Source organism: Trachemys scripta, chromosome 2, assembly GCF_013100865.1.
Source record: "Trachemys scripta elegans isolate TJP31775 chromosome 2, CAS_Tse_1.0, whole genome shotgun sequence".
Taxonomy (NCBI): domain Eukaryota; kingdom Metazoa; phylum Chordata; order Testudines; family Emydidae; genus Trachemys; species Trachemys scripta.
This window is the reverse complement of record NC_048299.1, coordinates 35,572,540-35,587,719: the sequence shown is the minus strand read 5'-3', so window position 1 is coordinate 35,587,719 and position 15,180 is coordinate 35,572,540. Positions and strand designations below refer to the sequence as shown.

The 15,180-nt window shown below is 39.2% G+C and overlaps 1 protein-coding gene across 2 annotated transcripts in view; it reads right to left on the bottom strand.

Moving 5' to 3' along the window:
* Window positions 1–15,180, bottom strand: part of DNAJC1 (DnaJ heat shock protein family (Hsp40) member C1) — a 181,955-nt gene that overhangs the window by 76,447 nt on the left and 90,328 nt on the right. For both annotated transcript variants that reach the window (XM_034760291.1, XM_034760292.1), the window contains exons 7-8: window positions 13,638–13,728; window positions 10,153–10,319 (exon numbers count right to left, since the gene is read on the bottom strand). In XM_034760291.1, coding sequence (XP_034616182.1) covers window positions 10,153–10,319; window positions 13,638–13,728 — 258 coding nt within the window. The remainder of the gene's footprint in view (window positions 1–10,152; window positions 10,320–13,637; window positions 13,729–15,180) is intronic.

Here is a 15,180-nt window from a genome sequence, read left to right as displayed (position 1 = left end):
GACATTTAATTGTACATCAGAATGAAAACCAAAGAAACAAAATTTTAGAAACAAATGTTTCAGTGCATCATCTGAAGACATTCATTATTTAACAGGTAACTTTTATATGGAACTTTCAAATTCAGTAATTCCTCTGAATGTCATGTTGCTTGGAAGATAAAGTCAACGTCACAAAAAAGTCCTTTACAATGATGTTCTCCAAAAATTCAGACACTAAGATGCCTAGTTATGTTAATTCAGTGATTTCAGTATTACTTATGCTGTTCCCTTGGGAATTGACTCATCCCATTTAGGGAACCAGATTTAAAAACAGATGACACTGATATTGCATGAATTCCCATTCCAGAGTTAGATAACCAACTATACACAATTTTACCTGGCACCAATTTCTATGAAAAGAATGTACTAGGTGCCTTGAAAAATGTTTAGCTAGTAGAATATGAATGATTTATTTTTACTTGGTAGCACTAAACAATACCTTCAAAATAATATCTCCTGCATTAAAAATGTTTCTGTGCATAGCTAAACTTGAGAATCCCTATAAAATTTAAATTTTCAGTAATGAAGCAAGCAGAAAATGTAAACATCTACAAAATTAGACAATTCTCAGTTAGGGTTCCAGAAGCCTATCACTTTGCCCCCTCATATCCCTATTCTCTGGCTTGAATCAGGATAGAGAGCAGCCCATGCTACTGCATGGTGGGGAATGAGTTCCTCCTTCAGACTTCAGTTCATATTGTCCAATACACAGAATTGGAAAGTGCACAAGAGTTATATGGAAATGCAGAATATAATAAAAAGCACATTTATTTTGTATTACCCTGTGTGGAAAAGACAGTGGAGGCTAGTGAGACAGTTGGAAGGGAGATGGGTACCAAAGAATAATTCCTGATCTTTATTGTTATGATAAGACAGAAAAATCCACCCATTTGGGTATTTCAATACAGACTCAAAGGTGCATCAGGATCCTAGATGGAACTCAGGAAACTCCTGGACTCCTTCAACTCTAAACCAATACAGTGAAAAAGGCACCCCTTTCCTCAGCTCCCATCTCATCCACCCATTTGTCAGCTTCTCACACGAAAGTCTCCAAGCATGTTTCTGAATTGCTCTTGAAGAACAGAACACCATCCCAGAACTGATCCATAAGGCAAGTGCCTTGTCCTCCTTCAAATCCCTCTTCAATGCTCACCACTGCTTCATCAAAAAAGAACTAGATAAGTTCATGGAGGATAGGTCCATCAATGGCTCTTAGTCATGATGGGTAGGGACGGTGTTCCTAGCCTGTTTGCCAGAAGCTGGGAATGGGTGACAGAGGATGGATCACTTGATTACCTGTTCTGTTCATTTCCTCTGGGGCACCTGGCATTGGCCACTGTCGGAAGACAGGATACTGGGCTAGATGGACTTTTGGTCTGACCCAGTAGGGCCATGTTCTCTGTTTATACATCCAAGGATCACATTAGCCCTTTTAGTCACAACATTGCACTGGTGGGTTATTTGTTTTCGAGGATACAGTCCCTCACCCTGTAAAAGTGGCCTACATTTTTTGTTCCTACACGTATAAATTTACATTTAGTCATATTAAAATGTATATTATTTGCTTGCCCCCAGTTTACCAAGCGATTCAGATCACTCTATATCACTGACCTGTCCTCTTCCTTATTTACCACTCCCCCAATTTTGAGGTCATTTGCAAACTTTATCAGTGATGATTTTATGTTTTCTTCCAGGTCATTGGATACAATGTTAAATAGCATTAGATCAAGAACTGATCCCAACTGTACCCCTAACCAAACCCGCTCCATGATAATTCCCTGTTTACAATTACATTTTGAGACCGATCACTTTGTCAGCTTTTAACCCATTTCTTGTGTGCCATGCTAATTTTATATAGTTCTAGTTTTTTAATCAAAATGTTGTGTGGTACCAAGCCAAATGCCTTACAGAAGTCTAAGTATATTACACTAATACGCCTGTTTTATTAACCAAACTTATAATCTCATAAAAAATATCAAATTAGTTTGACAGGAGCTATTTTCCATAAGCTCTCATTGATTGGCAGTAATTATATTTGTGATCTTCTTGTGCCACTTAATATGGAGCAGATGATGAAGACAACAGGAATCAAAAAATACTCATCTGGTGTTCTTCTATAGCCTTCCTCATTGCCCATATTTCACTTAAGTACAACACAGTTGGTATGACCATGAGTCTATAGACCCTCAACTCTGTAGAAAGTCTGATGTCATGACTTCCCTACAGAGGCCGCTGAGGAGCCCCAAAAATAGTTGAAGTTGCTACTCTATGAATGTCCGCCTCTTTAGCATCTTCCAACACACTGATGCTGCTCAGATATTTGACAGTTGCCATGTACTTGGATGGCCGGTCCAGACAGATTTAATACTGAGCTGGTCATAATCTGGACCTGGAGGCTGCTTGATGGCAATGGTCAGGAACTTAGTTTTATCCAGATAAATAACCAGATCAACACACACTGCTTTTAGCCCAACCAGATTGGTCAGCAGCTGCAGCAATTCACCAAACTGATCCAACAAGACAATGTCATTGGCATATCAAGATCTCAAAACAGAACTGTGTTCAGCCCAATGCCACCAACAGCTGCTTCGTCAAGCTTATCTATCAACTAATCAATGCCGCTATTGAATGATGATAATAGAGCACAGCCTTGCTGAACTCCTGTGGACACGGGGAACTATGCTGTGTATCTATCATTAACTCTAATAGAGCTTTCTATTCCATTATAGACCTCTTCTATTAATGATACTATCTTCCCAGGGACACCAAGTCACCTCATCAGATCCCACAAACTTACTTGATATACTGATCAAAGGCCTGATGGAAGTCTTTATATATAAAGTGCCACACATGGCTTATTAAATTCAGCCATCTTCTTAAAAAGCTGTCTCAAGGTAAAGATTTGCTCAACAATGGAACCACCAGCTCTAAAGCTGCATTGAGTATTCTGGCCTTTGCCACGAAGTGTATCATTGATTCAAGATGCTAACATGGGAGAAAAGACTTTCCCACAAGCTAGCAGTAGCATATCTCTACATTTGCTACATTCTGCCTTATCACCCTTTTTGAACAGAGGCAGAATAACACTGTTCTTCCAATCACTGGGGATAACAGTAGTACACCAGATGGTCTGGAAAAGCCTATGTAGCTATGATAAAAATACTCGCACCTGTCTTCAGCAATTCAGTAGTGATATTACAAACCCCAGTTGTTTTCCAACTTCAACTTATAGATTGCAATCTGTGCTCTACCTGGCCAGGAAGCTGTGAAAAGAAAGTTGAGGACCATATGTTCTGTTCTGAGGCTGCCCCAATGGGTTGCTCCCACATGGGTGGCCACTGTACTTTCACCCAGTGCCTAATGGGCATTGCAAGGTTTACAAGAGATTGAGTGACTTATCAGTGTCTGATTACAGGAGCAGAATGCTGGACTCTTCATGTTCACATTTGAAGCAAACAGATCTACCAAGGGAACTCCCCATTTTAGAAATATCTGATCTAATTCTACATCTCAATTTCCACTCATGATTGATGGAGTGCTTTCTGTTAAGGAGAAATGATCTTTCTGGGAACCTGGAAGATGGAAGGCTATAGGAAGTTGATCAGAAATAGGATATAAGCATACGGCTTCCCAGTCCAGGACCCCTGGGATGGCAAGGGGCCCAGGCATGGAGACACAGAGGAAGACGCCCTACTAACACTGTGGAAAGGAGGAACTCAACCATCTAAACTCAAGGCCGAGCTGCCACGATGGCTCCAGGAAACAGAGATGGGCAGCTGGGGCACCAGAGACAGAGAGCTGGAAAAAAGGCATAGGATTTAGGGGAAAACTGGAGTGCTGGGTCCTGCCTTCTCCCTTGCCTGTTTATACACTATTGTGTTGTCCATCAGAATTTCAGTAGCAATACCCTGAAGGAGTGGTAGAAAAGCATTGCAGGCTAGAAACTCTGAGCTCTAGCATATTTTTATGCAACTCAGTCTCTGCTTGGGACCACATGTCCTGGATCTGGAGAGAGTCCAAAGGTGCATCCAGCCCAACTTGGATGCCTCTGTCATTAGGGTGTTTGATGTGGGTAGATAGCTAAATGAAATATCTTGGCAGACATTTAGAAAGTCTGTACATCAAGGAAGAAATGAAAGTACCTCCTGAGAAATTTCTACAGGGAAATCCATGCTGTGTTGCTCAATTAGTACACCTCGAAAAACCTTAGCCAAACTCAGGGAGGTTGAAGGGGGAACCATTAATAAGGACTAGACACATAAGCAGTAGACAATATATAACCCATAAAGCAGAGGCAGATTCACTGGGTGAGACTGAAAATGAGAGATGATTCATTGTGGCAAATCTCTTGAGGAAGATACACCCTTGTTGAACTGGAATCTAAATCACTGTCTAGAAAATGTTCCTTTGTGCTCCTTCTCAGAAGAGGAACATTGACCGAGACACCAAAGTTGTGCCTGGAATCCTTCAGTAAGTGCAATGCCTCATCCATTCTGGAGTTTAAAAAAAAAAAATGGCCCTCAAAAGGCAAATCTTCAACAGTGCTGTGAACTTCTGTAGGAATTCCTGACAACCACAACAACGTTGTTCTTCTCAGTCACCTCACCACAGTGGCCACTGACCAGGCTGCAGTGTCAGAAGCATCCAGAGAGATCTGCAGAGCTCTCTTTGCCCTAACAGTGAAATCTCTCCAACAACAGTAAAACCTTGTCCCATTACATTAAGTTATATTTAATCATTAAAGCATGACAATTGACTATCCAAAATTGTAAAGAAGCAGATGAATAAACTCCCCCCACTCCTCCACCCCACCAGCAGATCCATCACCTTAGGTTCTTTGTCCCTGAGGATAAACCTAGGCAGATCAGGCAACTTAGATTTTTTGTGAACTGCTGTTACAAGCAACAAACCAAATATCAGGTGCATTAAAAAACTTATTCAAGTGCCTCAGGTGGTACCTGGTATCTGCAATCTGCCTTCTTGGTTGTTGCCAAGATGGATGCTGGAGCTTGACATAAATCCTTACGGGGTTCAAGAATGCCTTCATTAATCAGCATAGCTAACTGACCCTGGGATATCAGGTATAAAACGTCAAAGAATTTATGAGCTCTTTCCTTGACACCTTTCAGGTGGATCTTTAGCCTTTTAAGGCGATCCTGGAAAGGTGCTGGTGTCCATCATCCTTTCAAGGATGTCCCGGAAAGCTCTGAAGTTGTCTACAGTCAATGTATTTGCCCAATGAGAAATCAATTTAATCAATGATGAAGATATGCCTAAAGGGATACATAGGATATCATATTCCTCCTTCGTCTTCTGCTGATTCTGAGGTTCCAGGATCTCAGAAGGTCCTAATGGTAAGGGGTTGTAAGTGCCATAAAGGTGGGAACCAGGAATATGAGATTTTTTGGAGCATGAGTTCTATGACAAGAAGGATTTCCATAAAGGGCACTCTCAGATCACCAAGTCAAAGGTGAAAACCTCCTAGGAGAATGACTCCAACTACTATGCAAAGATGAGGATGCAAATGAATAAAAATTCCTCTAATGGAGAAGATTCTTGAAGAGTAAAACTGGATGACCGTTAGATCTCACATGAAAGATAGCCATCAGTACCCGCAAAGTTGGGCACAGAGATATTTTTATCTTCAGTACCTTAGGTTCTGATGCTGGCAGAGCTCTGCATACTGCAGACAAAGGAGAAACCTCCAGCAATGGACTCTGATTCCAAAATAACCGTAAGATACACACGAGTTATGAAAACACAGTCTCAGCAGACAAGGGAGGTGGCAACACCAGCCAAGATACCATGACAACCAGTACCGATGCTAGAATACCAGAAGTGGTCATGTCTGGATATAGTACTGAGGAAGTGAGGGTCCCCAAAAGTATAGGATGTGGCACTGAGGCTAAGGAACATGAATTCCTAGACTTAGACTCACAGTACTGATGTGGTTTCATAGAAGCCTGGTTATATAAGGCTTATGAAGACTGTCTTCTTGGCCAATGAGGCTAGTGATTGATGCCGGGATGTGCATGGAGATCTTTGTTCCTTCCTCCCTTGGGTAACAGGAGACAGACTGACTGACCTGAAGAGGGCTGATGAAACTCAGTGTTTGCTAACAGCATGAGGGCTCTTGGAGCCAGAAGACTTCTTATATCCCAGGGTGGCATCTCTTATAGCCAGGGCACTTGTTGAAACTGTTTTCAAAGCAAGAGACTGCTGCTGAGGGTGTACCCCAGAGTCAGACACACTCCACATAGATTTTTTCCATCAGGAACAATTTCGAATGAGCATCAGGAGCTCTCTGTGTACACTTAGAAAAAAAAATTACAGATGGCACAGGGAAAGAGATGTGAACCTCCCCTAAACAAATGCACGCTTTGAATTTGCATCGTTAGCAGGCTCAGCAGTCTTTCAGGCAAAGAAGATTTTAAAGCCTGCAGACCTGCTCATCACCATCAGACCTAGTCCTTAGTACTAAGGTGTAAACAAAAAGAAAATATTTTTGTTTTTTATATTAACCAATGATCAAATATAACTCATCCAAAGCTAACCTACTAGACTAAATAATGCTAAAAAACCCTTAGCTAGCTATGCTACAGGGTAACCAGGATGACACTGAGGCTCCAACTTGCTACCATGGGCAGTGAGAAGAACTGAGTGTCAGTTGGGGGTGCTCTGCCTTTTATGCCCTCGCGGTGGAATGCGTGAAGGGATACAGGGTGCATGTGTAGCCCCAAGAGACATTGCTGGAAAAAGATTGCAGGCTTGGGTACACAAGGCTCACACACTTACAATGGGATCCATGTGGACAAATACTCAAAAGAAGAAAGTGATGTTCATAAAACAGGAGAATAGACTATCCTTGCCACCAACAGGTTATTAACTACAATCGTTAAGAGAAAGCTACAGCTCCATATAACTGCAATCCACCCTACACTTTGACCTTCTAACCAAAAGGATGAGTATTATATTACCAACCACATAGAGTTTGCATCTGTTTTTGATTAATCACGACATCTCATTATGACAACATTTCTAGTAACAGTCGTTGAACTTCTGATATAATCAAATATTGAAGGAGGACATTGCCGTTCTGTTCTTTGATTGGTGATTTATAGTTCTCTGGACTTTGGTAGCATATGGATATTATACTGGTGTAACCACCTGGTATATACCACATTACATGACTGTAACGCTCTCCTCAGGGAACCCAGAACCATACGTCACTGGGTCACCCATCTGCCTCAGCAAGTGAGAGCTTTGCTGCTACTAAATTGTATGTCATTCCAGACTGACAGTCTCGAGGAGTTTGCTAGCAAGACATACAGTCAAAACCTTGCCTTGCAGGTAACAACCAGCAAACCCCAGTTACTGAGTTCCCCAGAGACATCTTCCTGCAGTGTCCAGTCCTTCTCACTAGATACCCACAGAGATTAAGTTTGCTGCCTCCAAAGAGACACAGCATACACCAGCCTGTTAGTTTAGCTGAGGACTCCCACTGTACTCCAATATAACATGCAACACATCTCAAACAATCACCGTTACGAAAGGTTAGTAACCATTTTTATTTCTTCAAGTGATTGCACATGTGCAATCCACTCTTGGTGACACCTAAGCAGTAACATAAACGGAGGGATTGGAGTTCACATACACAGATTGTAGTACTGCTTGACTGAATTGGCATCATCGCTAAGAGTACTGGGTGATGGTGTAATGGGAGGAGAAAGCGTGCACCAATAACTAGGTTGCTGCTTAAATGTCCTGGATAGGGATCTCTTTTAGGAACGCCATTGAGGGTGTTTGCAACCTTGTAGAGTGAGCTGTCACCTTGTCTGGTGGTGAAACGCTTACCAGATCCTAACAAACATGGATACAGGAAGTTATCCAAGATGAAATTCTCTGAAAGGCGATAGGAAGACTTTCTTTTTGTTCGCTATGGCCACATACAGTTGGGTGGATTACTGAACCAGTTTGTTCCTGTCTACATAGACAACCAGTTCTTGTCTAACGTCCAATGTGTATAGCCACTGCTGGTCCCTATTTGTTTGTGGTTTGGAGTAAAATACAGGTAAGTAAATTGATTGACATAAAAATTTGAAACTACTTTATAGAGAAAATACAGATGAGGGCATAAGTACAACTTATTTTTAAAGGCGGCTGTGTATAGTGGTTCGGATGAGAAGGCATGCAATTCAGAGACCCTTCTGGCAGCAGTAATGACAATTAGGAAAACCACCTTCCACAAACGGTGCAGTAAGGAGCACATTGCTAAAGGTTCAAATGGTGGTCTCATAAATAGACAAGATCAAGATCAAGTCCCACAGGGAAAATCCTACCTTAATTGAGGGTACAACCTTTCCAGGCCTTTACAGAATCAGATTGCCTTTTCATTTAAAAAAACAGAACAGTTATCCACGCAAGGATGGAAAGCGGATATTGCTGCCAGGTGAACCTAGATAGTTAAGTATATGTTGGATGGACGAGTTCATCAGCGAGACTCTGGTTTGACAAACCCAGACAGAGAACTTTCCATTTTGACAGGTAGGTGACCCTGATGAAGTGCTTTCTGCTACTTAATAAAACATGAAAAACTTGCTCCAAGCAAGCCTGCTCTCTGGGATTTAGCCATGGAGCTTCCAGGCTGTTAAATGAAGGAATTGCAGGTTTGGGTAGAGCAGCCAACTGTGCTGTTGGGAGATCAAATTCGGATGCTACTGGAGTCAGATTGGAGTTGCTATTGAGAGATCCAATAGAGTGGAAAACCAGTATTAGAGTGTGACCATGTTGGAGCTATTAATATAACCTGGGCATGGTCCTGCTTGATCTTTAGAGTGCAGGAGTAGAACTGGGAGGGAAAGCATAGCAAAACTTTTTTATCCAGGGTAGCAGGAAAGTGTCTGTGAGCAGCCTGGACTGTAACCCTGCAGGCAGCAGAATTGGTGACATTATCTGTTGGACTTGTTTGCAAATAGACCTGTCTGGGGAGTCCCCCACTGCTGAAAATGCAACTGGTGACAACCAGGCGAAGAGACCACCCAAGGTGACTTGAAAATGATCTGCTCAGAGAGTCTGCTAGCTCATTCTACAGCCCGAAGAGGTAAGAGGCCTTGAGGTTGATTGAAAGGGATATGCAAAATTCCCAGTGGTGAACTGGTTCCTGACAAAGTTGTCCAGGTCAGGATAGACTTGCACTCCTAGTCTCCTCAGGAAGACTGCTACCATGGTGATATATTTTGTGAACATATGAGGATCTGCAGACAGGCTGAATGGAAGCACCATGAACTGATAATGTGAGTGCTTCACTATGAACCTGAGGAACTTTCTATGCCCTCGGAAGATCAATACATGAAAGTAGGTGTCTCTTAAATCAAGGGTGGTGTAACAGTCTCCAGGATCCAAAAAGGGAAAACCAGACGCTAGTGTGACCATGTGAAATGTTATCTTTTTGAGATAGTTGTGGAGCTGACACAGGTCTAAGATAGGTCTGAGACTCCCCTTTGCTTTTGGGATTAGGAAATAATGGGAGAAGAAACCCTTCCCTCTTAAATTCTGTGAAACCTCCTCTATGGTTCCCACATAAGGGGAGAGATTGAACCTCCTGGACCAGAAGCTCTTTGTGAGAGGGATAGAAATAAACTGGCGGGTGTATCCCTCTTCTCAGTACTCAACACCTAACAGTCTGCGGTGATATGGAAGCACTGAGGAAATGGGAAAGGTGTTTGCAAACAAAGAAAAAGCAGAGACTGGCATCCTCGGAACTGGTATGGCACTCTTTGAGCGTCCTTAATAACACTAAATTATTTACAATAAAGTACAAGAGAACATAGTCACATAGTAGTTGCAAAAGCAAGAGTAGCAGTTCCAGTGACTGTCACAGGCAGTAAGAAGGAACTGAGGGAACTCAGGGTTCACTGGGCCCTTTATACTGGTACCACCGCCACATGGTAAGAAGAGTGAGCTCAAGCAGCCTCGTCAGGTACCACTGACGGGAACATTTCCACTGACTGCGTGCAGGGTGCACGCATGCCAAGAGGGAAATGCACATGTGCAATCACTCAAAGAAGAACTTTTAAATGTACTTGACAAATGTAAAGGGAAATTTTAACTTGCCTTTTTTTTGTACGCTCTGTTCTTATTCTCCAACCAATCATCCATCTGTTCCTCAATCTCTTCAATAGAAACTCCATGTTCATATGATGGTATATATGCATTAGATTCTGAAGCAGTATATATAGGGAATTCCGACTTTTGTTTCTTGACTTTAGGTTTCTTCTCCTCTACAAAAATAAAGAGAAATGATCTACTACTAGTGTTGCCCAGAAAAAATGATTTAGAGGTGTTCCTAGCCACTCCATGGTTAATGTTGAGTTGAGCTTTTCAGTTAAAAAGGAGATTCAATTTTTTTTTTATTAGGGAGAAGGAAGACAAATGTTTGTCATAACCAAAGCTACACAGCAAAATGTTTTATTTTTCTACAAAGAAAGAGGTAAATACACATTTGGCTAGATCCTTGGACTCGCTTCAAGCTGCAGCTGGAAAGTTCCCCTAAATGGATAGCTGGAGTTTCCCCCAGTGGTGTAAAGTCAGCGCTACACCATCCAATACCCTTGCCTCATGTAGAGGACATGTCAAGACAGGACCAGATTACCTCAGGAATAGATGAGGCAGAAAGGTAGCTCAAAAGTCACATTTGCCTTCCCCCTTCCTCAAATATCTTTATTTTAAACATTTGGGCAGATGTAGATCTCAGGCTTAATTTTCGGAGGTCCTGAGCACCTTCAGATTCAGTTGGCCTTCAAATGGGATTATGTGCTCAGCCTCTCTGAAAAACAGACCCACAAAACAACATCTCAAAAGCAGACCTTTACAATTCTGAATTTCAGAAACTCTGTGGTGTAAACTCCCCAAAACAGGAGAGAAACCAACTAGCATATACTGCCAGAGTGTGACTTGGTAGTTGCTCAAACTCTTTAAGTAATCTGAGTTTCCAACTAAGAAAACTGACAGCTGGTTAGTCCTGGGAAGCCTAAGGCTACTCAGTCCGGTGACCACTGAACTAGAGTTATAAATCACCTCTTTGATATCAGGATTTAGACCAAGAACTATCTATGGTCACAGGAACATCTCTTACCACAGGGAGTCTACAAATAAAGCTGCACTTTGGAATTGTGTTGTATCTTTCTTCTGGTATCCTTGTAACAAAGTTAGGTTGCTAGGAAAACCACATGAATTTAAATGGAGAAACCAGAAAATTCAAATGTTAAAATATTTACTTATTTACAGCTCTGTAAGTAAAAAAACATAGCTACATATAATTACATAAATAATAGAAACAAACTTTCTTTAAACCACATTTTTACAAACATCTACTTTATGGAGGATTTAATAATTATATTTTACACTTAAACATGAAATGAGGAGAAAAAAAGGTTTAGAATATAGTGAGAAGTGCTAACAGGAACCATGCACAGGTGTCAACAGAATAAGTTAAAATTCTGCAGAGAGATTTCCCTGGTAGGATAATATTTACTTATCGAGAAATTACCTTTTCACACTTTGTATCTTCTCTAGCAATGCCCCATGTTAATGAGACCTCCTTGCTGCATTATCTCCTATTTGCAAGTTATATGGAATTCCCCCTTGTACTGGTTCTAGTTCGATCCCCCAGAGAATATTACACAATTTCAGCAGTAAAGCAGACAGACATGAGGGTAAATTAGCAATTAGATCATGAAAAACAGGCAGCATAAAACAGCTATTGCTAATCTGCATGAGATGCATTTACTCAATTACGTAGATGGAAATGTTATTATGAACTCAGTAGTCCACTGATGGTCTTTAAAATTAAGAAGGAAAGGGACAATTGAAATGCACATTTGGGGATTTTAAAAATTTATATACTAATTCTGAAGTATACAATAAACTTAACAACTTTAAAAGATTTTTTGTTTTGCATGCAACCATTGGAGAATTCTTATTACATAACATATTCTGACTTCAGTAACATACTGGATATGTCTATGCTCTGTAATGTTATGTGTCTATACTCCTGAATGTTGTAAACCTTCAACACATTCATTTATTTTTAAAATATAAGATGGACCACACATGGTTAGCCAGTAACAGCACTGTTCAGTATCATTGGCCCAATTAAGGTTGTGTCAAATTCCATCACAAACTCTACTAATCACCGTTTCATAACTAATACCCTTTCTTCTCTCTGCACTCCCAGAACTCAGGAGAAAAATGCTGAAAAAACATTTATTTGCCATTTTAAAAATAATAAACACACAGGATCACTAACCACTATAATTTTAATGTTTTCTTACTTGAATTTGCCCTTCTAGCATCATAAACTAGTCCTTTTAACAAAATATTAAAAGTTGTTAATTGATATGCTCTAGGTCATCATTCAAATGAAACAAAAATGACAATACAGTCTAATATCATAAAGTTACTGATAAACACTGATTGCCGTGTTCACATTTCCATACTACAATTTGCTAGATGAAGTATATAGCTGGCCAACTTTGTGGCTGGCACCCTATAACTACTGAACAGCAGAATGATCTTTACATTCCAGGCTTTGGGGAAATGGTACCAAATTATGCTGAGTCATCACTGCTGATTTTACAAAACTCAGACCATGGGCAAATGGGACTGTACTATACATTTCTATGGGTTTTTGCTCTGTGTACTCTATACCCCACAATGGTTACTAGCTTTTAGTACACATGCCAAAATACAAAAATGCATAGAGAAGCATTATACTCAATTCAAACAAACACATTTTAGCTTCTTTTGAAAACAAGTTTTAAAAGTTTGGTTATGATCAAAAAAGGAATTAGAAAAGGGAATATCATCCAGTCTCAATATTAAAATATGAATGCTAATTATTTATTGCTTTCACCTTGTATTTAAAGAGCAGAGAGATCTAGTACCCTAAGTTTCCAATTTCAACAGTGTCACAACTCTGCACCCAAAGTTTGCATTTACGTTTTTATAGGTGCAAGTAACTGTGGGTGCATTTTATAGCACACAGAAATCAACCTCTTATGTACTATAAAATATACCTGCAATTATATTCAGACACAATAATACAGACAGGCTCACAACCTGAGGCCACTTCTGAAAACAACATACCTCAACATAAACAAAGTCTTTACTTTTGAGTTTCTTTGCCTATACTGTTAAATAACATTTATTTCAATTTACAGTTTATTAGATACAATCTTTTTAATAAACCTATAAAAATTATCAAACTCAGAAGTACTTTTGGTACAAAAGCAAAACTATTTTCCAAATTACTGGAATTCAGCAGTTATTTGTTTTATACAGTGCACAAATATTTGATTCTGAATAATCACATAGTTATGTTTATACACGGACATACCTGTATCCAATTTAAATGAGAGCACAGGTTAAGTGAAATTCAAAAGTCATATCACAGAAGTCTCTTTCACTAACAGACAGCAAAAATAACTTGCAAAACAAATTTCAGAACAATGAAAGCATATTTTCCCATTCATCTTCTATAGTACGTATCTTATAATAAATTACATTGATTGTGTATTAAGACAGTATTAAAAACTCACTCGGAAGTGTTTCAAGTTCAGCTCTAGCCAGGGCATCTTCTCTCGCCTTCATTTTTGTTTCTTTATATTCTACATATAATTGTCTGGCATCCTTTAAGAAAATGTTGCAATGATATTAGCATCCTTTATATAAACAAGTTTGTTACAATGGCACTGTTTAAAATTATTTCACTTTAGATTAACTCTTTAAAAAAGCAAATGAAATATATTCACTCATTCCACTTGAGATACAGCAATTTTCAAGTTACAGGAATGACTTGCCTTGAACACAGAAATTCTGTGTTAAGTCCATATTTAACAATGCTGAGGTTAAAGTTTACTACACACATACAACTTAAAAAGAAACAGAAAAAAAAACCCATCTTCAGAAGGGTATTTTAATGGTCCTGTACATGATAACTCAATGCATCCCTAATTAGCTCTTTAAGAGGCCATACACCCATTTTGCTCACCCAAACAATCTGGAAGTTCAAGTAGCAAGAAGTTCATCACTACATAGATATTTGAAAATAAATGTTTTAATTAAAGCTGCCATTTCTTTTTCTACTGCAGGGCAGTGGATATCTTGCTGTAAAATCATTTATGATGTCAGCAAATATGAGATCCAATATAGAAGACTTTACTAAAAAACCCTTTTTCACAATTTTTAAAGTATTATTAAAAAGGCATCAACAGTTAAGCATAAATATCAAACATTAAAACATCTTTATGGTTTTCACTAGCTTTATTGCTAGAAACCAGTTTATCAGATTTACATTAGAAACTCATAGCACTTGTAAGAATAAGATTTGTGACAAGACAGCTATGGACAGAAATAACCTCAGGAATAATAATCTTCAAATAGATTTAAATTAATTCATGATGAGAAAGGCTGTCTATTTTAGCTTTTAAGATTTCCAGAATGAAATAAGCAAGGGAGAGTTTTCCTGCAATGATGGCCAGTTAATGGAATTAAAGTTGCATTCCTATTTATGCACTAAGTAAATCTGCATTCAACCAGTAACAAGGACTAAAATACAGAAGTGTTGAAATGGAAGTTGTTGCAACTGCATTTATTAACTTTAAACATGCACAACATTCCTTCTATTACAATCAAAATTAGTTACATTAAGTAAACTGAAATTTACTTGGGTTATTGCATAAAAAATAACAATTATACAATTATTAACCTATTAATTCCAAAATGAACTAATTATTTCTTCCTTAATACATTAGCAATCAGTTTTTCAGTTTCTTTTTGTAAACATTCTCACTATTTGATTTTGGCTATTTCTGTATCAAGAAATATCTTTAAAATATTTTTTTAAAGTTTATTTGCATTGTGGTGGCATAGACTTCAGAAAATTGTTTTATTAGCAATAAAAACAATTTTAATAAAATAGCGACTAAAAACTGTGTTAAGCAGTCATTTTCTGTTTGCACCCTACATTCCCACTGTTGGCAGCTATACAAAAAAAATGTTGGCCACCACACAGATGCTACATGCAATCAATTATTATTATATGCATTGTGTTAGCACCTAGAGGCCCCAACCCATCAATCA